A 27,918-nucleotide genomic window follows, 5' to 3' on the forward strand; every position below is an offset into this window, starting at 1 on the left:
GAGAAGCAGAACTAATGGGATGTGTTTGTATATATAAATAGAATCATTTTATGAAATTGGTCTATGCAGTTATGGCAACTAACAGGTTAAAATCTGCAGTATGAATACACAAACTATATTGGCAGAATGTTCTCTTGCTCTGGAGAGGCCATTGTTTTGTTCTACAAGCCTTCAGCTGATTATGTGAGACCTGCCCACATTAGGGAGAGCAGTCTTCTTTACCTAAAGTTCAGTGCTTTAAATGTTAATCTTATCCCCTCATAGAAACATCCAGAATAATGTTTGACCACTTATCTGGGCACCATGATCATAACATTAACCATCTTTCCAAGTAGTGCTATTGGTCTGAGCACTCATTAAATTGAGACTGATCATTTGAGGTAGATGGATATTGGGATTTTGGCAGGTCAGCTGCCATGGATGTTTCTCCTTCATGAGTCCAATCCAAAATTGTACTGAGAAGTATTTCCCCCAGATGTAGGCTTTTCCATTAATCATTGTTCTTAAGATACTCTGTCTATAGAAAGCTACAGATTACATGATTGGACAGTTTCTGTTGTACCTATTAAATTTCCATAAGGATGTTTTCTTTTAAAATTTTATATAGAGAACAGAAACAGATTGATATTCTTTATAAAAGGATGCAATCTTATCTGGCCACTTTGACTCATTGCTGTCAAAAATAGATTTTGAGAGAAGTTACAATAAAAATTCTCTCATTCTCTGAGATATAAACATGATTTTCTTTCACTTTTTAAATCACACTTGATAGATTTATTAAATGAAAAGAACTATGTAGTGAAATATTTTGTGATAATCTGTAATTTTGTAATCTTTCCTTTCATCATTATATTGACCTCTTTTTGTATATGGTACTGAGCTTCATTTATCTAGAGTGAGTCCTTATGAGAAATATGTTCTAATTGGTAGTTCATTTGCACATTTTTCTTTTATTTCAGAGTTGCTGTCTTTTCAGAAATAATTACTTCAACCCTTACATCTGAAGAAAATGAAGGTAACTTTGGAGACAAAATTTTATCAGAGGAGGAAATAATATGGGCAGGTACCAGTGAAAGTAAATATCAAGTAAGTCACTTTTGTGAACGTCACATGCCATCTTCAGTTGGGACCAGCTCACATTTGTCATTCTTTTGTTCAAAAGTAAAGGAAATTTTTCTTAGTGATAGAGAGCATCCAGAAAATGAATATGAAGCAGTACAATTTTCCTCAAAGAAATTGTTTTCAATAATGAAAACCAACAAAAATAAAAACGCAAGGTTTTCTTCTGATTATAGGCTTTCAAAAACTTGTATAGTCACTGTAGAAAATGAAGATCTCAATACGGCACCATGCCCTCCTGCCCTTTTATTTCTTTCTAGAGACCAAGTTAAACTTTTGGAAGAAAATGTGAGAAATCAAATTCCTTTAAAACAGAGAGCATTAGAAATTATAAGTAATTATCTGTATTCCCGACCTCAAGAGTCATTGATTCAGGATCAACATTCTGTTGAGATTGTTATTTCTACCCAAGCACAAGATTTTTTTCCAGAACAAAATGCTATGCAGAATCAAGAGTTTTATGAGACACAATTTATTAATCAAGCCCAACAATTTGTTCCCAACCAAGAATCAGTCAACAGCCAGTCTGATATCAGGGCTAGCTATTTTGCTCAGGCTCAAGATTTGATGAAGAAACCATTTTACAGCAGCACACAAGACTTCTTCCAGGCCCAAGATACAGATAGGAGCCTATATTATACCGAAGCTCCATATTGTGTTGAGGCACAAGATTCAATCAAGGGCCTAGAATTTGATGAATACTTAGATGTCGCCCAATATTCTGTTTGGTTTGAAGATTCCAACAAGATTAAAAATTCAATCAATGTGCAAGAAAGTGTTTGTAAGAATGCTGAATTTCTAGTTTTAACTTTTAGTCCACAGTCAATTGCTGAAGATATGTCACAACTACAGATGGCAAAGCCAAAAGACCAGCAACAAGTTGCTTTATTAGAAATAAACCAGTATTCTATATGTAGCCCAATGCTCCTTCCACCTACTGTTGAAGGGCAGAAAAACAGAAGAAAAGCACCAAATTGTAAAAGCAAACTCAGTCTTAAAGTTCCACCTCTAAAAGCAAAGAAAACTCCTTCGCACGAATCAAAACTCATAATATGTCACACTTCAAAAAACAGGAATGAGTTAGAATGTGAGAGTAACACTGTCAAGAAAGAATTACAGCAAAGAAAAGATGTATCAGATGTAACTTCGCATCTTATTTCTATCTCCAGGCTTAGTACTCCTCACATTAACAAATATTGCCGAAAAAAACTAGTGACAGGCATGCCATGCTTACAAAAATGTGGATATTTTCTGCAAGAACAAAATAAGTCACCAGATAAAAAGAAAATCAAGTACGCAGATTCTATTAAGAGAGAAAACCCAGGTATCATTAAAAATGTAAAACTGTATGACAAAGAAAATATAGGACTAAAAAACATTTCACCCAAAATGTTACCTGAGCTAGAACAATCTTTCACAGTCAACACTGAAGAAGTAAAGGCATCTTGCACATTATTAGAAGCAAACCAGAAGAGTACAGAGTCTCCTAAAGACCTTAAGCAAACACTTGACCCACACATTCCAAACCATGATATGCCTTCAGAAGAAACAACAGGGGAACCTGTGCAGAAACTTGTTTCATCTCCTAAGATGAAATCAAACGGAGGCATGAAAGTACAGGATGATCTACCAAGTAAGGAGGAGTCCCATCTACCACTTTCAAATGGAGAGGAGTTTGCAGCTACTACACTAAATATGCAGAGGTGTTTTCCACAGGAAAATACACAGCAACAAAAAGATTTTCTGGAAGTTGTTATAGAAATGTCAGATGTCAATTTACTCATTTCCCTCGGAACCAAAAGGTATATAAGTAGTGAAGACTCAGAAGGCATAAAAAATCCAGTGAGTACAAAAAGTGTCAATCTGAAGCAAAAGAAACCATTAAGACTTAATATTTCAGAAAATGGTAACCTGAGTGAAAGTGAGGAATTGGAGTGCAACACTGGCAGCTTTATAAGAAATATGCATCAAGATGAAAGGACATCTGATGCATTTGATAATGCCACTTACACTACCATTCCTGAACCAACCAATGTGGAAATGCACGGCAGATTAAAAGCCAAGACAGATACATCAACAATAATAATAAAGGGAAGTCATTCAGCATCAAAGCAAGAAAAATTGCCAGATGCAAAGAGAACAAAGAAGGCAAAATATATTCGAAGCTCTGCTTCTAAAAAGCCAGAACAATATGATAGTGAACAAGGGGAAGAAGAGGAACAAGCAGTAGTTCCTCAGGTGACCCCAGACTTCAGGTTCAGCCTACAGCTGAAGCAAAAGCCCAAATATGTCAAATTTGAAATGGAACAAATCTGTTCAGGAAATAGAAAATCTCAAAATAAAGAGCAAGAAATACCATCACAAACTCTTTCTAATCAAACTATTCTGGAGACGAATCCATGCCCCATGATGGATTCATTTCAAGTTGAGAAACTGAAGCAAAACACAGACAGATCTGCAGGCAAAGAAAGTGCTATGGATCATATGAATCTTATCATTCCAGAGAATTTGCCAACTGGTGAATATTTAATTGAAACAATGGCATGTTGGGTCCCCTTTGGTGGAAACCCCAGAAAGACATTGCATGGTCATATTACAGAGGAGAAGGAACACTTAAAAAGAGATTTACCTGCAGTTGCTATGAGGTCTTCTCAAATCAGAAAAGTACTGTCAAGAACAAAAAATATACTCAGTGCCAGGCATGCAATTATGAAAGTAAAGAAGTTAGCAAATTCATTAATGCTTTGTACCAAGAGACATGATGCTCCAAGCCATAGGAAAAAAATGGGAGAGGGTTTTAAAGTTAAGAAGATGCTGCAAGACAAAATTTTGGCAGACGCACTTCTGGATGTCTACCCTCACTTGTCTATTTTGCCTAATGCTAGAATGGATAGCAGATTAAATGCAGAGAAAATCACTCATGTCAGTCTCATACAAGAGAGATCCCATGTTAATAAGGAAAATGAATCTCAAAACACACTAAAAGCTAACTTGCAAGATGAAGTGAATGAGGTCAGAGACCATCTACCAAAAGCAGTCCCTTATGCACATACAATGGAGGAGAGTAAAGCAGAGAAAAAAATGCATCAACCAGTCCCATTTACTGAAGCCATGAAGGAGTCTGTTGAGTCCCTTAGAATGGCTCCACCTCACACTGAAAATTTGAAGAGAAGCCTAGCAACACAGACTGACTTCCAGTGCACAGCAGGCTTGGAGATATCTCCTCCAATATCAGAAAAATCACTAAGGGGAGACCCTTTTGATCAAACAAAAGAAAATAATGTTCCAAGTATTAGGAGTGATACAAGGGAAATGGATCACCATTTTGCAGGAGAAAAAGCAGAATTACCAAAAGATTTACAAGAAACTTCCCCAGAAACTTTTAGTTGCTGCATGCCTGTGCGGTCTGACTCTAAAGGGAAGAAAAACAGAGTAAGATTTGCAAACGTGACAAATACAGTGAAATTCAAATGCATGAAAATGAAGCCATCAGTCTCACAAATTTCCAGTATCTCAAGCCATAGAGAGAAATTGGACTTTAAAAACAAGGTTAAAAAGATAAACCCAATTAAAGACTTGGTACCCGAATGTCTAAACGCCCTCTACTCTCCCATATATGAAACACTGCCAGGAGAGTACTCTCAAGCTCAGATGAAGCAAGGAGAACTGGCAAGTAAAAAGTATATTGATGTCTTTGCTAAGAGTAGTGTAGTCCATGAGAGAGAGGTTTTCCAAGAAGAGGAGGAACAAAAAGCTTCCCTAGAAGTAGCTCCACAGGAGAGCCAACACCTGTGGTCTGATGCATGTCAAATAAAGAAAACCCACCTTGATGAACCAAACCTATCACTGATCTGCTTAACACAGGAGCTACCTATTATTGGGCAAGGCGTGCAGCACCAAGCAGTTTTCCCACAAACTACTTTGGAGGCTAGTCTCAAAAAGGATCCCACAGAAGCTGAATTATGGAAACCCAACCAAATGCAAAATGACATAGAAGTCCCTATGGGTCCTAAGATTCCACCTCTCCAAGCGGGAAACTCATCATGTTATGAATTTAACACAGTGATAAACTGTGGCTTGCCATCTGGTGGAAACCCTAACAGGGAACTAGATTCATATTTTATGCAAAAAAATTCAGAGGTGCCAATGGATGTGCAAGTGACAATCCTGCAGTCTTCTGATTCTGTTATATTACCCTATGTTTCTAAATTTAAAAGGCAGAAAAAGACATTAAGATTAGCAAGGAGGCAAAGACCAGAGAGTCGCAGACTTAGAACTATGAGGGAAATAAAGCCATCAATCTTAAATACGCTTAATGGCAGATATAGCAAGGAACTGCAGAACAATATTAAAATGAAGATGAAAGGCCCACAGCAAAGAGAAAATGCAGCAGATACATTTTGGGACATCATTCTCTCCAAGGTGACCATTTTGCCCAACATCAAAATGAGGAGAAGTTTAACTGTGGGGAGAATAAATGTGCGAAGAATAGCAAGATTTGGTTATATGCAGTTAATGCAAGAGAAATCACTAAGTGGAAGAAAAGTATATTGCCTAGATTCTACTTATATGAGTAGTTTCTCTAACAGATTGAAATGTGGAAAGGAGAGGGAAGGGGAACCTAAAGCTTTACAGCTTCCAGAGAGTAGTCATGGCTTCATATTCAGCACACATCAGAAGAGAGATCATGGCCTTGTTGAATTTGGTGAGAAATTGTATCAACCAGGAAGTACAAATACACAGGCACAACCACAGACAAATCCTACATCAACTATCTGGCGTTCTGTTTCATGCCCCATGCTAGATCAATTTCAATCTGAAAAGCTGGAGACTTGGGTTAGGTTTTCACCTCCAAAATCTAGGGATGCAAAGGTTGTTTCTGCAAAAAAAGGTGGAGCCCCATCTGATGTAAGCTGTCACAAGGAACAGGCTGATAGTAATGAAAATAAAGGAACAGTGGCCGTTCTTTTCTGCACACCAGCTTTATCTACATCTGAAAGGAAGAGAAACTTCAAACAATTTTCAGACATGATAACTAAAGTGAATCTCAAATATGGAACTAGGAAGGCAAAGAAATTACCAGTTTCATACATGCTCAATATCAAGGGTTGTACTAGTCCAAACTGTAGGAAAAAATCAGTAGGGAACTTAACTAAAATGAAAGACATGTATCAAAATAAAGAAGTAGCAGATAAAATGTACTCTTCAGCAACTATTACATCTGATATTAATATGTACAACAAAATAGAAAGAAGAAAACGCACAAGAGAAAAACAACTCAGTTCTACAAAAGTAAAGCAAAGGAATGTTAATTCAGATGACATCAAAGAAACCAAGCTTCAAGATCAAGAGAAAGAAAAACGTAAACAGGAAGCATTATTAAAAGTAATTCCACAATACAGTCAACATTTTGTATTCTATTCAGGCCAGAGGAAGGATCATGACCATTGTAAGTCAAAAAACCAAGGAAGCAGGAAAATTCTGATTGTTACAGAACAAGATGTCCCACAGCAGATTCAATCCACAGATCCAGGGCAAGGACAGAACTTGAAGAAAGACCTCCAGACTCAAAATGGCATGATATATACAAGTTTAAAGATTCCTTTTCTAAACTCAGAGGAATCATCAGTTGGTGAAGATATAATTGGCACAGAAAAATATGGCATCCCAATTGACGGGAAGCATGTGAGGGAACCACACAGCCAAGGTAAAGAGGAAAAAGCAGGGTTTAAAGATGATCTACAGGCAGCAGCTGTACTGGAATCTTCCAGACTCTCCACAATTGATCTACCTGAATCCAAAAGGCAGAGAAAGACATTTACATCTAGAGTCATAAAAAGAAAAATGAGTCCTACAAGGATAATTATGAAGGCAAAAAAAATACCAGTTTCGAAGATATTTAATATTCCACAGAGTGGTTGTCGAAAACATTTTTTATCTCCAAAGACCCTAATGACACAGATTGTTGAATTTTTATCATGCTGTAGCAGCATCATATCTTCTGGGTTTCATATGGTCATACTGGAAGATCCAATAGTAGAGAAAAAGAAAATATCAGCACAGGAAATGCCAGCAATGATTTTGGAGTGTTTGGATTCCTCCACACTTGCTTTACCTGTATCTAAAAGAGAGAGGAACAACTTAATGCTAATGAAAAGGAGACATAAGATGAGACCAAAATGCATCACTCTGAAGGCAAAGAAGACACCATTCTCCCAGACATTTAATATCACAGGACGTCACACACCATGCCAAAGAAGGCAATTCAACTCTGAAACAACAACTAAACAAGGTAAACCTGCGGCAGATATATTCCTAAATGCCACTGGCTTTCTCATGCCTGTGCTGCTTGACACAAAAGTATGTGACAGAGTGGAAGAGACCAAGAGGCTGGGGAATACACAGAGTAGCAATGGGTTACAACAGCAAGAGCAGTCAGCACACAACAAGACAGACCCACATGCACATCTGGGTGACGAGGACACGAGCCCTAATGGCACTAAAGATATAATAGATCAAGGTGGAGAGACAGCCCTGCGGGTGTCCCAGCACTTCAGCTTCAGTGCTCATGGAATAAAGGCAACTAACTTTAAATCAGATCTAGAACTGAAGACTTCAGCAAGCAACAAAATCCCAGACGTCTTTTCTACACCTCTAGAGCTGCAGCATCAAATAGTTGCCGAACAAAGTAGATTAAATTCTATTGCAAATACATTTTCATTTGAGAAGCTACCAAAAAGAACAAAATCACAAAAAGACTTAAAAGATATATGGAGTGGAAAGATTTCATCTCCAATGGCAGAAAAATCAGTTAGTGAACTTTTAATTGATACAACAAATGGTCATATCCCATTTGAAAGAGGCACTGGGAAGGAATTTGCTAGTCTTACTGCAGAGGGAAAGGTATGTTTGCAAAAGGACTTACAAGATAGAACTCTAGAGCCTCTTGATTTTTCCATGCCTACTTCGTTTGAATTTAAAGGGCAAAGAAATGCAGTACAAATTGCTAAATCCATAACTGGGAAAACACAGATGCCATTAGTTTTTGAGAGAAGTAATATCACTAGATATTGTGCCCTTAGTTGTAGAAAGAAAAGGAAACTCATCTTGAAAAACATGACCAAAGAAACATGTCAAGATATATCAAATAAATTTATGAATACCTTTTTTTCCACACTTGTTTCACCTGGCATCAAAATGCATAAAAAAGCTGAATCAACAAGAAGCCCATTAAAAAAAACAAGCAATGTTACACAGTTAAAGCAAGATGAACTGAAAAGATTATATATAGATCCCTCTAATACATGGACTGTGTCAAGCAACACATTAGAAACAAGATGGCAAAATGAAGAAGAAAGAAAGGGCAAAGAAGTTTTACTTGAAGCAAGTCCACAATTCCTGAAGAGTGCAGAAAATAGAAAAGGCCAAAGTCTGCTTATTCCAGAGCAAGATATACAGCAAAAAACAGTTTCAGAAAATACTCTGGAGGTTTTTTGTTCTCCTCTAGTGACTTCATTTCGAATTAAAAATTTACAGAACATTCCACTTCAAAAAAACGTACTACATCAAATAGGTGAAAAGTTTCCATGTCCAAAATCAGAGAGGGCAATATTTGATGAACTTTTAATTGATGAAATAGAATATAATACAATATCTAATGGGGATCCTATGAGGATGCTAGAGGTTCACAGTGCAGCTTCCCCACAATGTGAGGAAAGAGAGAAAAATGTAAGTGCACCAAAAGTTATAAAATACACAGTTGATCAAAATATCCTACCTATCAACTCAGGGAACTTAGTGTTTGGCAATCCATGGGATACAACTTCTTTAAAGAAACTGGGTAGTCATATTGCTAAGAAAGATGATGAGGTGCAAAGAGATTTCCTAACATTGGGAATGGTGTCTTCTTTATCTGATGCCAGAAGGCAGAGAGATGTATTGAAATTTCCAGAAAGTCAAGCTCTCATGAGTCCCAAACGTGTAGCTATGAAGGCAAAGAAGCCTGTTTGTTCACAAATGATGAATGTCATCAAGCATGGCAATCTGTACCATAGGGGGAAAGAGGAATGCAATGTAAAATCTTTGCTAAAAGACAACCAACAAAATGAAAGTAGAGCTCACACATTTTTGTTTCCTTTACCTGTCTCAACTGGTACCAAAGTAGACAGTGAAGTACATAGGTCTTCAAAAACTGAGATGGATGAACCAAGAGTAAAAGTATACCATCAAACCCATCCAGAGTTAGAGAAGTTGCCACATGGAGACACACAAAAAAACGGTTTGACTGGTTTGCAAAACAGACCTAGTGATGCAGTGAAAATGAATGTGCTACACGCAGAGACACAGGAGGATATCTCAGACGTGCCATCGGGGTCTGGTCCACACTGCAGCCAGCACTTGAGCTTCAGTGTATATCAAATGGAAGCCCTTGATTCTCACAAATCAGAGTCTGATCTGAAGAGGTCAGAAGGCAGAAGGACTCAGAATTTGTCCTATATAGCACAGGAAACACACCTTCAAGAAGAAGATGTGTTTAAGAGAAGCCACCAGTTTCAAGAAACTATTTTGGAGCCTATTTCTGGACACACGATAAATTTTCAAGTTGAAACAATGCAAAGAAGTCCTCATATGCAGGAAGAAGTAAAAATTATGGCAGGTCTAAAGACATCATCTCCAAATGCAGAGGAATTAGAGATCATTTCAACAGTGTCTGATTTGTCCTGGGATGGAAATGCTAGACAGAAATACGATTATCCAGTTTCTGGGGAAAAGGCATACAATCACAAAGACTTATTAAGAACATCTTTAAAACCTTTAGATTTCTCCAGCTTTGTATCTTATGAATCTAAAAGTGAGACCTACACATTAGATTTTGTAAGCAAAAAAAGTATACTGAGTCCTAAGCATATAACTTTGAAGGCAAAACAACCACCAATTTCAAAACTGCTTAATATCTCAAGGTATCCCATGGGAGGCCATAGAAAGAAAAAGTACAACATAAAGCACAAGCTGAGAGAGGTGCAGTGGTATGCTAGTGTCAGAGAAGTATTACTTGAGGCCTCTGAAGATGCTAAGAGTCTTCCCCTCAAATTAATGATTGATAAGCTCTCATTGGATACAACTGTGAGGGGCATCCAGTCCAACAGAACATTTCAAAAAACTGTGGTAGGTCATATTCCAGAGGAAAAGGCAGAGTTAGAAGAAAATGTAACCAAAACTTTGTTGGGGCCTTCTGATTTTTTCATGCCTGGTTTCTTTGACTCTAAAAGCCAGGCAAGCACAGTACAATTGTCAGAAAATGAAACTATATTGAATCCCAGGTGTTTGGCTACAGAGGAAGAGAAGCCACCAGTTTCACAGATACTTAAAAGCATTAGACACTTTGGCACAAAACATAGCAAGAAATTTAAATCTAGTTTAAGAACCAGCATGAAAACAATGTGGCAAGGTAGAAGCATGACTGGCACATTTCCAAGTACCCGTTGCTTTGCACCAAATACCTCTGACATTAGAAAGCAATGTAAGTTAGAAATGGAGGCAGACGTGGCAGTACCAAGGTTTAGTCACACACAGCTAACACAGCAGTCGCCAGCCGGAGGCCTGTCACATTCCAATTCCATTGACCAGAGCAGTGCCTCCAGCTTTTTAAGGGAAACAGAATTACATGATGGAGAATGTGGGAAAGAGAAAAGAGAACCTCCAATAAAAACTGACTTATTCTACATAAAAAGCTTAACAATAAATGCACATCCCATAAAAGTACCCGATCCTGGCAAATCAGAAGTCATTCTTCTAGGAAAATCATTTTTCCCCAAAAAACAGGTGTATGAAGGGGATCCAGGAAAAAATGTCAAAATAGAAAACATAGAAAATGTGCAAGCAAGTTTCGGAGTTGGACACTCCAAGATGGAGAAACCACATATTTTTGCAGATTTAAGTGAACCAAAAGATGATGCTGTATTTAGTCAATATGATCAAAAGGGAATTGACCAATCTGTTTTAAAAGAAAAAGCTCCATACCATTTGGCTGGAACCATAGATTCTGTTGGCAGGCATTTAACTGTGTCAGAAGGAATTGAAAGACAGATTGACAATCTAAACATAGTTATCACAAGTCCAAAAGGCATAATATCAAAGGTAAAGCGATTGGCAGTTTCACAACCACTTAATCATGCAGGTCATGCTGCTCTAAGCATTACTGAGAAACCGAAGTGGAATTTTGAAACCCAAAAGATAAAAGTAGAGAGACAAAAGGCTGTACCAAGTACTGAAGTAAAATCTGTATATGCCTCTATGCCAATGCTACACGGTGCTACATATGCCAGGGATACATGTGAAAAATCTTCGAGGGGAAATGCTCCTAATAAAGCAGAAGTTAGGGAGAAAGAGGAGTATGGACAACAGATTTTGTCTAGATCAGCTCCACAGGATATCCAGCCAGTTGAGTTTGGAGCAGATCAATTGAGAGAGCCTGATCCTTTCAGCTCAGAAGCACCTTCAGTCAATAGAGTGTGCCCCAAGATGACCACTTCTCAGAAAACAGAAATTTATTTAATAGATCAAGAAGCAGAGAGAAAACCTGTGGAGTTGCTTAGTCCAGAGTTGGTTTCTTTCTCTAATGTAAATCCTCTTCAAATTGGAAACCAGAAGAAAAAATCCAAGACTGCAAATGGTGAAACGGTAACAAATCTCAAGACATTTGCCCTGCAAGAGAAACAGCAAGAGCCCAAAGAAAAATTTAGGGAAAAAGAGGAATATGAACAACAGATTTTGTCTAGAGCAGCTCCGCAGGATATCCAGCCAGTCGAATTTGGAGCAGATCAATTGAGAGAGCGTGATCCTTTCAGCTCAGAAGCACCTTCAATCAATACAGTGTGCCCCAAGAAGATCACTCCTCAAAAAATAGAAATTTGTTTAATAGATCAAGAAGAAGAGATAAAACCTGTGGAGTTGCTTAGTCCAGAGTCGGTTTCTTTCTCTAATATAAATCCTCTTCAAATTGAAATCCAGAAGAAAGAATTCCAGACTGCAAACAGTGAAACAATTACAAATCCTGAAACCTTTGCCCTGCAAGAGAGACAGCAAGAGCCTGTTATTTCAGGAAATATCTCAAGTTCTCCTTATGCCTTCATACCCATGTATCCTAAAATTGTAAGACACAATTGTACGGTGGAAACAGCATATGTGAAAAATGCTAGACATACCAAACAGGTACGACTGAAGGCAAAGAAAAGACGAGTTTCCTGGATGCTTGGATGTGGTTCAAGAAACAATAAGGAGGAGCAGGGAGGAAACATTCAGCAGGAGAAAGCATTTCAGTTGAGTAAAGCTGCAACAAACCCAGTTCTGAAAGCTGATTTTGACTCTCGATCCCCTGTGTCTTCCAATAAAAAGCCTATAGAAATAAAAATGAAGAAAGACAAGTTGAAGAAGGGGGTAAACATTTTTTTACAGCTAATGCCAGAGAAACCACTAAGCGACAGGCAGATATCATTGTCAGAATGTGTTGACATGGCCGGCATCATTGAAAAACCAGAAGAGAATATTAGAAAAGAACAAACCCACCAATGTACTTTAGTAGACATGCCCCAGCAATACCTACAACAATTACCGATTAGGTCAGAACAAATGAAAAGGCATCCTCATGTCAAATTAGAATATTTGGAAAGAAAGGTGTGTCTTGAGCCCATTTCACAGAAAGATGAAACTGATTACATTGGACTTGACCATGACAAATTAAAAGTTGATTTGGAAAAAGAAATACACCCTGTTATATTTTCACAGAAGAGAGAAATTAGTGGTGGTAGGCTCAGAAAACCAAGAACAGATACAGAACTTGATTTCTTCACTGCACAAGGAGAGAAACAAAGAATTGCAGATGTTGCTGCACATTCAGTTTCAGTTCCACCCAGGAAAGAAAGAGCAAAGAAAACAGATATTTCATTAAGTTCAGAAGGACAGAATATATTTACTTATAAAAAGCCAGAATCACGGAAACAAGAAAGTACTTTCCTGGTAGACATGGAATCTGTTTCCTATCCCATTAGAGAACCTCTTCATTTAGAAAACACAGGACAGGTAGCTAAGGAAGATATGCATGTTAACAGAAAAAATATTTCACATCTATTGGGAAGAAAAGAATTAAAGGAAACAGATATCTTAATAGATTCCAAAGGACAGAAATTTCTTTATTCAAAGCTAAAGGATCCACTCAAAATTTGTGCAGAGCAGAGAAGACATGTGAAACCAAGTCATACACCTGAAAGTATGGATTCTGCATCTTGCCCCAGTAAGGACCCTCTTCGTTTAAAACAGGCAGTAAATACAAGGAAAGAAAATGGTAGGCTCTCTCGAAGTTTCAGTGTAAATCAACGGGGAAAAGAACAAACAGAATTAACTGATAATCTATTAAAATTAAATAGACAGAAAGTGGACTTTTCAAAAAAATTGAGGGCAAGGCAACTGACTACTTATAACCAGCACAAAGACAAGATTTTAGAATCTATTTTCTCTCACACATTACATCATCTTCATATTGAAAATGCAAAGAAACAAACCTCAGCAAAAGCAATACTAAAGTCAGAAGTCTTGAAAAAAGCATCAGATGAAGTGAGTGTTCTGGAAGATCAACCTCCATGTACAGAAGGAATTAATCTGCCTATTACAGGAACAGAAGAACATCTACAAGAGAGTATATGCACGGTTTTTCCAACATCTGTTACTCATCCTCTGATGGGTACACATCAGTTTAATTTGCAGGTAAAGAGAACATTAAATGCAAGAGATAATCCATGCTATCACACTTTGACTACAGAAAGAAAACAGCAAAAGAAAAAAAGTATGTATAAGGCTCTTCCACAGTCCACATCTGAAAATGATAGTCCAATGCTAGATGCTGTAAATATCATGCATTGTGACTCTTCAGCTTCACAGATGAGGAAAACATTAAAGCAAATGGATGTTACAAATGGATATACTCAAAAAAGGAAAGAAGCACCAAAACAGCAGGACCTATCAATTTCCTATGAGAACTTGAAGGAGCGAATGTTTTACCCTCAAAAGTATCCCTGTCTCTGGCCACATTCAATTCCTCTAACAAGAGAGGTATTAGCAGAAGTGGGTAGTGCATTAAGCAGGGTAGAAGGACAAAATCTGTTTTCTACAGATCAACCAAGCACTGCATATAAGTGTGGACTAGAACAGAGTGTGTCTCCAGTTACTCCAAGGGACATGAGAAAACAAGACAAAATGCCTGTAGAACAAAGCACAGAAGCTAAGAAACACATGACTGGTTTATTTTCAGAAAAAAAGCCATCATCATATGGGGCACCAGTAACAGAGACAATATCAAATGGAAGTTCATCCAAACTAAGAGTTGGAATGAAGGTAAAATCACATAGGGGAATTCCAGGAAAGGTGCACCTACATAGAATACTATTACATTCTCTGTCTATATGTATGTCTGTTTTGCGTGAAAGTCAAAGACAGAAGGGTAGCCTAAAACAAGGTGTTAAGAAAGACATAATATGCCCCAAAAGAAAAGCTCTAGAGTTGAAGAATCTCTCCAGTGTCACTCACTCTGATACCCCAAGCAACAGAGTAGAAGGGCAGTGGAATGTAAAAGAGAAAACAGTAAGTACAAGACCCAGAAAGGGTGATCCAGATTTGGATGTGAAAAAAACATATCAGCCCATGCTTTCTTTACCTCACTTCAAATTGGATAAAGAAAAAATCGATGGGACTACTTCAAATGTAAAAAGAAGGAAACAACATATATCACAGGAAGAGAAGGATAGAGTGAAAGCTCTGGAAATGGAAGAAAAAATGAACCCATACTTCACAATGAAGTCAGAGAAATCACTGTCACATATGCTCAACAGAAAGGACTTGTCACTGTTGAAGATTATAAAACCAGAAAGCAGGGTACAAGAAGATAAAGGTAAATTGGATGTGGATCTAAGACTCTCCTATGCTTCTTTACCATCTCTGTCACATTCTAATTTGAATCCTAGGATAAAAGTAAGAAAAGATAAATCAAGAATACCAAAGGGCTGCCTTCCACCACTAAAGCCCCAGGCATCGTTAAATATCAGAAGAATATCATATTTGGAGTCAATGACTCGATATCGCTTCAATAACATAATGGAATCAAAATGTTTGCTACAGAAGAAAAGGAGAGGTAGAGGAAATATAGTAGATCTGAAAGATATAATTGGCCTCATATATATCATTCTGAAGGGAAAGAATTCACCTTTTAAACACTTAGTGAATAGGAAGGAATTACAGTGGTCCAACAAAAAAACAAAGAAAATTATGCAGGAGGATAAACAAAATCAAGACATAATTCAGAATGAACTCTGGGATTCCATTCCTCCACCTCACCCAGAATGGGATCCTACAATAAAAGATCTATACATGCAAGGAATCGTAAGGTTCTGTCTTCCATTATTGACACTCCAGGAATTGTCAGATGGAACAGAACTATATGAGGAGCCAATTGATGATGTCTTAAGCAGTATAAAAAGAGCAAAATACATGCAAAATATATATCCTACCCCCAACAGTGTAAAAAATGCTGTAGTAGTTACAATGCAGAAAGAAGAGGAAAGTGTAAAAATGGAAAAAGTAATGCTTTTGAAAGAAAGAAAATCATTGGCAATTTCACAGGAAATTCAGTTAGACATCAAAGAGCAAGATAAAAATCTGCCAAAAGTTAAAGATGAATCAAATGAGATTTTGACCAGTACTGATACATACATACCACCACCTCATTTAAAATTGGATATGAGGAGAAGAAAAACAAACCATGGAACTGAGGTGAGAAGATACTTTCTTCCAGAACTATCCTACCAGAAATCATCAGATGCAGTGAGAAAACCAAGCAAAGAGTCCATTGAGGGTGATATCACAAGTGGTACACAAAAATTAAAAGAATTTATGCCACAGACAGAAAAGGATGATGTAAAGAAATTAGCTGAGAAATGCACAATGTATCCAAAAGCCAAAGGTTTGGAAGGAAATGGAGCACTTTCACAAGACCTACCACCAAATTCTAAAGAGCAAGGGAAAACAGATCCAGAAGGCAAAAGACAAGGGAAAGTCGACAAAGGTCGTCAAGAACAGGGGAAAGCAGTTGCAGCAGGTAAAGCCCAGGACAAATGGGATCAAGAAGGCAAAGGTCAAGGGGAAGTGAATCAAAACAATAGAAAGCAAGGAAAAATAGACCAAGAAAGTGGAAGTGAGCAGGAAATGGTTCCCCATGTACATATGCCTTCCGAACCTCCTCTGATTTATCATAAGGCAGGAAAAGAAGATACGCACAAAATAACAAGATCTCATATTTCACCATTACAGGACCAAAAATTATCTGACAGCAGGCAGATGATGCATACAAAATCAACTGGGGAGGAGAAATCACATGATGTAAAACCCATACAAAAATACAAGGCCCAGAAAGAGATGGAGAGAAAAAACACAGTAAATATGAAACATAGAGTACACCCTGAGGATGTGACTTTCAAGGCAGATCAATTATCACTTCCACATGAACCCAGTATCACTGGCCATGGTGACCCAAAAACTAGAAGACAGACAAACGTAAATGAAAAATTGGGACGTGTACAGGAAAGAAAACATGAACTAGATGAGGTACTTCCTTTACCTCACTGTAAATCAAACAAAGGGATAGAAGTCATAGAACAAAAACAAAAAGTATCAAGGTCCTTTCTTCCCCCTTCATACCACATGGAATCTACAGTTGTAGGGAAATTGAATTATAAAGTGTCACCTTTGAAAGACATCTCCAGTGATTCAAGAAGAACAAAATGCATGACACATGGAGAAGAGGATAAAGAAAATGTTTTAAAGAAAAGCATAATGTATCCCAAGGACACATCTGGGAAGGCAAAGGAATCACTCCTTGATGATATATTGAAAATAAAGAAACTGCAGGTGAACATCACACAGCAAAACAAACAGAGACGGGAAGGAAATGAGGATACAGATGTTCTTCTCAACCAAACTTACTCTTTTATCACTTCTTTACCTCTCTTTGAATTAGACACAATAAAAGAAGAAGATGAACCAGGAAAACTAAAAAGTTATGTACCACATCCTGTGCTGCATGTATCATTTCCTTCAGGACAAATAAGACTTACAGAGTCCATTTCTAGCTGTGCAAAGAAAGAAAGCCATGCAAAGCCAAGAAAACAGTGTTTATCACAGGAGGAAGGCAGAATACAACCCTCAGCCACAAGGGGCTTGATAGGCCCCAGTGGCACAGCTGTCCAGGCAAAGACCTCAGCATCTTCTCATGTGGTCAATATCTGTGAGCACAGTGCTCTGCGCAACACTCAGGAAGCGCAGGGGGGCATTATAGGAAAAGTAGGACTGAAACAAGAAAAAACAAGAGATCCTAATGTGGTTCAGGCAGAAATATGTCCTTCCATACCATCTCCATCTCACCACAGAGTTGCTCCTTCACAAGCAAAGCTTCCTCAATTATTAGATATAGGGAGAATTGGACATGCTGGTTTTCGTGAAGGTGTTAGCTCACGTAATATAACATTAGGAGCAAAGGGGCGTGTGCCATGCAGAGAGGTAAGGGACAAAGTGAAAGTAAAAGGCAGAGAAAGTATTATAATAAGTGTGAGAACAGAGGCATCCCCGCATCCACATCTATACGATAGAAGGAAACTACCTTTGAATATTAAAAAAGAAAGGAAAGGAGAGCAAGAAGGCAAAAGGGAACCAGGAGTCGTTCTGAGGAAAAGCTCTTTACCTTTTCCATCTTACCTGGAGCAGGACACTAGAATGAAAAAACAGGAAAGAACCCTTGGAAGAACACAGTTCTCTTTTCCACCATTAACGACTCAAGATGCATCAGATTCAGATAAAAAATCATGTACCGAGTCATTAGATAGTTACATGTTGAGCAGCATTAAAGAATCAGTACAGTCCATAGCACAGCAAGAAGAAAAAGATAGATTCAAAATAGACATAAAAGACATCAAGCTCCCCAAATATGTGATGGTACAGAAATCATCACTTTCATATTCACTCAATAATAAAGCACTGCCATGGAAAACCAAGGAACAAAAAGAAAAAATGCAGGAATATAAAACTAAACTACTGGTGGGTCTGGCAAACAGAATTATAAAATCATGTCTCTCACTTAGGCAGTTCAAGGAATCAAGTACAGGGAGACTAGCATATCCAGAAACAATTGATGGAAAACTTTCAAATGAGGTAGAAGAATTAAAAGAACATATGCTACAGAAAGAAAACGAAGGAGAAAAAGTTGTGGGTATGAATGTCATAGTGGATCCCAAGGACACTTGTTTGAAGACAAAGAAATCATGTATTTTACATACACAATTAGGTAACCTTCAAGGGAAATCTAGAAAGCAAGAGGAAAAGGTTCTAGACGTTAAAAGTGAGGCAGATATAGTGCCCAATGAGACTTCTGCTGAATCTCCACTTCTGCCTGATGTGAATTCTGGGATCAAGGAAGAAAGCACACCAGCGTGGGCAAGATCCCTTTTTTCCATAGTAAACTTCCAGGAATCATTGAATTCTGAAGGAGGCATATGTATAAAGCCAATTACTGGTGATATTTTAATTTGTCTACCAAAAGGAAAACATCATGTCCAACAGAATGAGGAAGAGGATGGAGTACAAATAATAAAGTTCATGTTCCCCAAATGTCAAGAAAGGAAGGTGCAGAAACGTCCAGAGGAACCTTCAGCTTCATTGCCAACTCTGCCTCAGCGCAAGTTGGATACCAAAGTAGAAATAGATGATGAACTGCTAAGACTTCCAAGGTCTGCTTTGCCAAAAATATCAAGTGCAGGGAAAACAGTACCTACAGGGTCAGTTGGTAATGATACCATGAAAGATGTTAAAGGTGAAAAACAACATATGCTTCAGAAAGAAATGATAGATAGAGGGAAAATAGTAGGTAAGGGAAGCATAGATATATCTTTGAAGTCAAAGAAATCACCTTCTTCCCATAAACTCCATAGATCAGAACTGCATATGATTGTCAGAGGACACAAAGGAAAAGAACATGAAGGTCCAGGTGAACCACAAGGTATAGTCCCGAGAAAAATTTATGCTTTCAAACCTTCTCCACCCAACCCTAAACTGGATAAAGATACACAAGTAAATGAAGAAGAACTTGGAAATAAAACATTTCTGTTGCCACTAATGTGTTCAGCACTATCAGATGCAGAGAAAATAGCACATACAAAGGCAATAGGTGGTGATGTAAGGCAAAGAGACCCACAGATGTCATGGAAAGAAAAAAGGTATGAACTGAAAACAGTAGATATGAGGATCGGGGTGCATTACAAAGAGGCAAGGATTTCACCCATTTCACATATCCTTAATATGAAGGAGTTTGTACTGAATATGAAGGTGCTGGAGAAAAAAGTGCATGAAGGAAAAGATGAATCACGTGTGGTTTTGACAAGGACTTTTCTTTCCATACCATCAGCACCTCTCCTTTCTCCGGATTCAGGGAACAAAGTAGAGGAAGTCTCAGCAAGAATGTCAGGACCCTCTCATTCACAACAGAATCTCCAGGATTTATTAGATGCCCAGAAAAGAGCGTTCAGAGAATCAGTTGAAGATGATAGTAAAAACACCATGAAGCAAAGGAAACAGGGTGTGCCCCAGAAAAAGGCGGAGCAACAGGGGGCCTCAGACTTCATGATTGGAGCCCAGCAAAGGAATGACGCACCACAGGTTAAATCAGAAAGAGATTTAATTTCAAAAGATGAGAACGTTAATTTCACAAGATTTGGTACAACACAAAATGAGAGAAGAGTGGAATTGCACTTTACAGGACAAAAGGCTCAACCAGAAAGATGCAGAGAACCTTATGGTATGTTTTATTCCTACCACACAATGGATGCAATTAAAATTGGAAATCTGAAGAAGAAAACTGAAATAACATGTAACATAAATCAGAAAGTAAGTCCTAGGGTTTCAGCTTCCCTGCCAAGGGAAACATCCAAGGAAATATATATCAAATTTGGCACCCACATAGGTTCAAAAGGAATTTCTTTTCCAGAGAGAGATGCCCACCAACAGGAAATTTCATCAGAAGTGTCTCTAGAATATGTGGATTCATGTGAATTTGATATGCCAGAGAAAGATGTACAAAGTAATAATAAAATAAGCAAAATGTTTTCTCCCAAAGTGTTAGCACCACAGACAAAGCAATCACTTGAAAAAATAAATCGCACCAAGTTAGGTACATCTCAAAATAAAGAACAAGGCGTTATCATGGAAAAGCAAGCAGTGCCGTTGTCTGAGAGTACACAGGAGACCAGGCCAAATTCTGTGTTTTCTCTTCAGTCTCCACTTCAGGATGGAAAGCACAAGACACCGTTGGAAATAGATGTAGACAAAAAAACTACAGCAGACTCCAGCCCACAAATATTACCAGGAATCCACGTGGATATTACAGAGTGTGATGACATGACAGGAAAAGAAAGTCAGGCATTACTGGTTTCAGAACAAGAGCAATGTGTTATAGAGTCCTTTAACCCACTCTGTACTTTTCAATTTCAATCTGAACTTCTGGTGGAAGAAGGTGAAGTTAACACAGTACATTTGGAACAGAAGTTAGAGATGGCCAGTGACATTACTGTGAATCAGGAAGAAGGGAAATTGAAAGTACACACAGAGAGAGCTATACAGCTGAAAGAGAACAAAATGGAAATGCACAAGAATAATTCTGTCAGTCTGGAGAAGGAGGACACAGGATCAGCCTCAAACCGTCCTGCAAGCCTTCATGATTTATCTCCAAGAACAGAGGAGTCTCAGAGCCAGACTCCGGTAATCACACCTAAGGAAAACATCCGCCCCATCAAGCAAAAGCACAAAGAGGAACTAGGGTTGTCTAAGGTAAAAGAAAACATTCAAGTACAAAAACCACTTCAAAGAAACACTCTGGATTCACTTTATGCCTATATTCCTCTTTCCTTCAAAGGCCAGAAAGGCAAGTTGACAACTGCAGATCTGGAAAGAAAACTAAACCACAGACACTTAACTATGAAAGTCCCAAATCACCCAGTTTTACAGATTCTTGGTTCCATAAGACGTAGTTCTCCAAGCAATAGGATGAAATTGCAATATGAGTTTAACAAATCAAATAGAGAAGTTTCTTGGGATAAAGATGCCCCAGGAATATTTATCAGACATCTTCGTATTTCCATGAAGAGTCCGCCACAAAGTGAAGAAACTGTAAAATCTAAGACAAACCAACAACGGGAAAAGAGAGTTTGTCTTTCTAAATTCCGGGGGCAATCACCAAATGCTGGTGAAATTGTCAAGAGAGACACCTCAACAGTTGTAAAAAGGGAACGAAATTTTAAAGACACAGTTCCCCAGAAGTCTCAACCCTTTGCAGTGCACAAACAACAAATGCAGAAGCATTCTCGTGGTAAGTCAGAAGCAAGCCTCAAGAGTAAAACAAGTAGGAAAAGAGAAGTCAGTAAAAAAACAGGTCAGAAAACTCCACAAACTGAGAAAAGGATTATTCCAAGTCATGATGCCCCAAGGAGCATAAAAAAACCTGATTCACATATGATTGAGCAAGAAGAAAAGATACCAAAATGCATTCTGACACCCACAGAGCATCCATCCATGTTTAAAGGTCCAAAGGAGATTGTGGAGACTCACATGAGAAGGACCATAAGTGTGAATGATCCATCTCTAGAGGAGGAAGAACCACAGTATGAGACTCCTCTTGATGCCAGGGGGTGTTCTTTGTTTCCTAAGCACAGAGATCAGGGTGAACCAGCATGGGACACCACCTCCCAAGAGGTCCAGCAGCAAGTAGCTGTTCCAGGAACTGTGCCCACATCACTGCAAGTTACAAGTGACGAGACCAAAACACCTTCAAGTGCTACAAGTGCAGAAAGTTTATTTTTCATTTATGAAGCAATTAAAGCTGCCCTTGACTTCCAGGTAAAAAGTATGATCCAAGACAACGTTTCTTCTGAGAAACTGGACAAATTGCAAGCCGGGAAGTCTGATGACTCAATGTCACCCCCTTTTCCAGAGAGTCCAGATACAACATCAACAATAGTGAGTTCCAAACCGCAGCACAAACCCCTTTTAAGACATTTTAATCCTGAAAATAAAAATAAACTCACCAATCATTTGGGGTCAAAAGCACTTGAAATAAAACTGAGTCTGATGCCAGAGGTGGCAAAAAAATCCTTACAAATGTTTGACTTTTGTCCCAGAGAGGCTATTCCTGAAAATAACAGTTGGAGGCTCTATCCACGGCATAAACAAATGAGTCTTATGTGTCCAGAAGGGGTGGATAGTGTAGAACTTAACTTAAAACATGATTACCAAGAAGATTCACCTCCTCTCAGCTGTATGAAGACACTGCTGGTTAATGTTTCAAGCAGCAGCAATGAGCTCATTTCAAAGTTAAACAGTATTAATAACCTAGAAAGTGAGATGTCTTCAGTGATTTTGACTAGTGAGATGCCACTGCTTCATATTCTCCAGAAGTACTCAGTCAAAGGTAAAGACAAACTTGTCATGCACTTTTCTATGAAAATATTGGAAATACAAATGAAAGCCCTTCCCAGAGTTGTAAGAGAATCTTGTGCAGTGGCCACTGCCCAGGATAGAACAAAACCTTTATCTAACTGTATTCATTCTGTCAAAGTCCCAAAGCGTAAAAACAGAATTTTCTTACTTTTTGAAGAAAAATCTCTTCATCAAATTGATCTTGATTTACAATACAAATACCTCCGCTTTCTGCTGGGGCTTTCTGATGAGAGTATGTTCCCCAAGCCAAATGCACTTCCTAAACACATTCTTAAACTAAACCCGATTTCAATATGTAAAAAAGCAGGTGATGGTAGAGAAAGCCATTCTCTTTCCTTTGACACAGAACTGTTAGAACAGCATATTTCTTTTAAAAAGCAAAACCCCCACAAAAACTCATTACACTTCAGAAAGTTCTTGGAGCCATCCCATACGTGTACCTCTGACGCCGGTCTACCCAGTAGGGAGCAGAAAGATTCTAGGGCTATTTCTGAGCTCAAATCTGACATGACTCCAGAAAAAGATAAACAATACAGTATGTGGTTTCAAGAAACAAATACATATAAGCCTTTTAATTTAAGGATGCAGGAGAACGATACTGGTTTAGTTAACTCGCATTCCACTCAGACTTCTGAAGATTATACTGATATTCAGATAAATACTGAGAGTTCAGCTAACCTGGACAAGTGCTTCTCCCCAGAGACACGTGAGAGTCAGGAATGTATGTTTTTAGAAACCAACCCTTACTTAAGTCGGGAGTCACAAAACGTTCTCTTGGAATTACAGAAAGGCATTCCTTTGAAAAATTTTTCTAAGATGAAAGAAGTCACAACTTACTTGCAGCAATTTTGCAGGGAAGATTTGGGCTCCCATCATATTAGAGCCTGTAGGAAACATACATTTCTCATGAAACCACCTTCCTGTGAAAAGCACAGAAGCAGGAAATATAGATCAAATATATTCCAAATGCAGCCTCTTGATTGTTCTCCCAGCTCACTTAATACTGTGGACATTCAGTCTCTGTCTCCTTCCATCTCACTCAGAGAGGAGCAGCTTTCGTGGACGTCAGGGAGCAGGACAGGGTACTCTGTAGCTTCCTTAACTGAGTCAAATATGAAATTACATCTTGAAAATGACCAAGACAAGTCTCACATGTACCTGGAAAGCAAAGAAAGAAAGAAAGCCAAATTTGATTTATTCAGAAAGAACAACATTCATCAGGACCATAACTACATTCATACACCAGGTAAAGAGATACACACAAGAAAGAGGAAAGTGTGTAATTATGACTCACAAGGATCAACTTATTCCCAAAGCGAACATAGATCATCGTCAAAAACTCATCACATGGGTATTAACTTCCATTCTGACAAAAAACAAGACCAGCCCTTCTTTTATGCCTGTGTACCAGCAGATTCACTGGAGATTATACCCAAAACCATTCGCTGGACTATTCCTCAAAAAACCTTAAGGAAGGGAAACTTCAGAATTCCACTGGTGGTAAAGACTTCAAGTCCTTGGAGTATATGGAGCTCATCCAAAAAGTTGTTGGAGTCACTGTCAGGGTCCTTTAGTACAGTTCATCAGAGTTGATATGTCATCATATCTAGATTCCTCTGGATTGGAACTCTGGTCACTTGGTGGTATTCCATGACAAATAAAGTAATAGAATGTCAAATGATGTCCTCAGGAAGTGTCTTCTCAGTTGTTGGCTTTATTTCCACAGCAGAGTTTGCGTGTGTTCTGGCAAGCCAGGATGGAAGAGCAGGTGACTTTGGGTTCAGTCCTACCATGTCCAAACTCTCCTTTTAGTTGATGCTGCTGCCTGACAATCCTAAGAGGAGTGGTCCGCAGCCTAGAAGCCGTTTCACCCTACACCATTGACTGAAGGGCCCGTGGGAGGAATTGTATCCCATGTATGAGATGGAGACTGTTTAGAGAGTAAGGAGAGAAGGAGCACAGAGGCTGAAGGGGGAGTGTTTCAGATGGCAGTGAGGATTCCAGTGTCCAGTGCCACAGAATAGAGAACAAATACTGAGTTATGAGCACTGAGTTTGACAACCAGATGGAATATCTTATACTAACAATTCTAGAGAACTCTAGGGGTGTGTGTGTGTGTGTGCATAAACACACATACACACAATAGTGTGATAGACTTGTATGTACCAATTTACTGGATTGCAGACTATCACCCTATAGCAAACCTGCATTGTTCACTTCTCATCAATTCTCCTCCACTAGTATTTTGAAACATATCCTAGATATGTTATTTAGTCCATATTTTATTGCATATCTCTGTAAACTATTTTTTTAATATTTATTTTTTGGTTGACACAATATCTTTATTTATTTTTATGTGGTGCTGAGGTTCAAACCCAGGGCCTCACATGTGCTAGGCGAGCACTCTACCGCTGAGCCACAACCCCAGGCCCTGTAAACTATTTTTAATATAACCATAATCACATCTAAAAATACAGTAATTGCTTCTTAAAATCCAAATAGAATACACAAGTGTTACAGCATAATTTAAAATGTATTCTTTCGGAGATTGCCTGTCACAAAATAGAACAAATGAGGCTATTTCAGTAGCCTGATTTCTTACCATAAATGATACAGGAGGATTGAGTGACTGGTTCTTATGTTGTGAAGAACCGTCACTAAAATATCAAATGTCCATTTGTCAAAAGGGAAAAAAAGTTTAAAACTTGAAAATAAAATTAGATACAAAGAGGTGTATTTATTCAGAGCAAGAGAAGAAATCACACATTTCAATTTTTATAAAGCTGATTGAACCAAATACATTGTAAGTCCAGAAAAATAACATCATAGTTAGCTGCGGGATAGTCATTTGCCTATATTTTTTGACTATTTGATCACCTTCATAAAACAATTTTGAAATGTCACTTATGTAAAGATCAAAAGTAATCTGGTCTTCTAGTGGTTGATAGATGTTATTTATCGTTGATGATTTAGAAAATTCAGGCGCGCTCACTAACTCTGGCAACTTGGTATCTAGAACCATCAGACTTCATTAGAATAGGAGATGGCAGATGTGGTAAAGCAAACCAGTAAGTTAGATAGCATCAGCTATGTGACTTCACCCGCAGATGTCCTTGCTACTTGTGGTACTGCCATAGATTTGTATCTAACAAATAAAATTCTGGTCAATCTACACCATGAAGTTCTCGTTTAAAAAAAAAATATGTAGTCAACATATATCGTAAATATTTTCCTGTGAGAAGAGAACATGCATTTTGACTAGATGTCAAAGAGAAAGATTTAGCAGCTTATAATTTCACACATCTGATGAATGACTGCATCTTCCAAAGCCCACTTTCCTAACCTAGATCTTCTTAGCTACCCACCTTCCTCCAGTTCCAAGTCCTGTAGGAAGCGTTCCCCCTATGACATAGCCCAGCTTGCACTTTTGTGTCCCTCCCTGGGATGTGTTCTTCGCAATGAAGGACTCCTAGAAGCAGTTTCTATACCCAAATATGTGAATGTCAATCACATTATTATATAGCCCACCGATAAACCAAATATATCCTAACTCAGCTTGCTCTGAGCTCAATCCCAAAATGTTTGCAACTTCTCCAGCCTCACCAGACATGAAACCAGATGTGGAGGATAAGTCAAAGTAAAAAGAGGTAATGCTTTTAACTAAGGGCAGTGAAAATATTTTACAAATCTGTGAGGCCTAAAACTCGAACTCGTTTAGCTTTTATAGTATAGATGCTTTTGAAAATCAGATAACATTAGTTTATTAATTTCCATATTTCAGCAACAGTTTTTCAAATATCTACCATGTGCCAGACCTTGTCCTGAGCATTGGACCTAACCAACATTAACAAGCACAATCTTGACTTGGAAAACTCAGGAGTTGGGTTAGGGAAGAGAAGCAGACATTCTCCTGAAAGGCTGATCCCATTGTAGACAGACAGACACACACACACACACACACACACACACACACACATCGACATAGCCAGCTGCCATCTCATTACCACACACATAGGTGTTGCTGGTATCTTAGATGGAGAAAAGAAAGCAGGTCTGAGGCCACAATTATTTAGACTAAACCATCTGTCAAGAATTACAAATTTGGAATGGATGTTGACAAAAGGATGAATATCCAAATCGAGTCTTCTTTTAGAGACGCAAGATTCCAGCGAACAGAGGTACATGTTTCTTCTTGGGTTTAAATACTCAGAGTAGATGGTGGTGGTGTAGCCATATTCCATTAAAACAGAAGTGATACTAATGCTCAAGTTTTAAGGTAATGAGGAAAGTTGCTGGGGTGAGGTGGAGAGAATGTTTGTCATGATTTATACATTGAAAGTTTTAGATTTGGGTCTGAGATTTCCTGCTGCACACAACTACACCCCTCACGGGCTTTGACTCATTACTTGGAAGAAATAGAGAAAGCAACAAGAATTCATCTGTAAGTCAGAGATTCCCAGATGTTCTCAGTTAATAATGATTCAGAGTCATATTTTTCTATTGTAGCTACAGGCCAAAATAAATAACAATTAAGTAGCTAAATCCAAACAACTTAATGAGAATTTATATCTTAGCAACTTAGACTATTTGAAAAAATAAATTTAAATTAAATTTTTAACAATTTAATACTTAATTACAATTACTTAGTGTGGGGTATGTGAGCCTGTTGGATGCCACACAGCTCCTCAAACTTTGGAATCAGATTGTGTATTCCACACTAATTCTTGTGCAGTATTTTCTTTTATTTTATCAATGGCTGAAAACTCAGTGTGAGAAGAGAATTATGTAACAGAAGGAATGTGGAACAATCTGATTATGCAGTAGAGCAACCTTGAACTAGCAGTTCATGCAGTGTCCAGCAGGTGCCGCTGTGTTCCCCTCACAAGTCAAACACTCCACATCATCACAGGGCACACATTTGGAACCCTGGTCTTCAATTTGTTTCTATGCTCTATTTTCTGTATTTTTTTTTCTAAGAGCAAGTCTTTAAGAACAATAGGATAATGAGGGGTGGTATGAGTGAGGGAAAGTGAAAATTCAAAGGATGAGAGACTGAAGCCAGATTCATTGTTTTCTGCCATCATATTACACACAGGCACTGTAATTGAAATCAGTTTATATTTGTGACAACAAAACAGGTGGGCCTCAGTTCATTTCCATAGTCTTCACCACCCAGCTCTCCTTCATCCCTTCACTTTTCTCCCCAAATTTCAAACACCT

The 27,918-nt window shown here is 38.2% G+C and overlaps 1 protein-coding gene across 1 annotated transcript in view; it reads left to right on the top strand.

Moving 5' to 3' along the window:
- Window positions 1-27,267, top strand: part of Ccdc168 (coiled-coil domain containing 168) — a 35,767-nt gene extending 8,500 nt beyond the window's left edge. Inside the window, exon 4 of the mRNA XM_058582793.1 lies at window positions 960-27,267. Coding sequence (XP_058438776.1) covers window positions 960-24,291 — 23,332 coding nt within the window. The 3' untranslated portion in view covers window positions 24,292-27,267. The remainder of the gene's footprint in view (window positions 1-959) is intronic.
- The last annotated feature ends 651 nt before the right edge of the window (window positions 27,268-27,918 follow it).

This window comes from Marmota monax, unplaced genomic scaffold (assembly GCF_021218885.2).
Source record: "Marmota monax isolate L192 unplaced genomic scaffold, Marmota_monax_Labrador192_F-V1.1 WCK01_AAM20220418_F8-fsc00026, whole genome shotgun sequence".
Lineage (NCBI taxonomy): Eukaryota > Metazoa > Chordata > Mammalia > Rodentia > Sciuridae > Marmota > Marmota monax.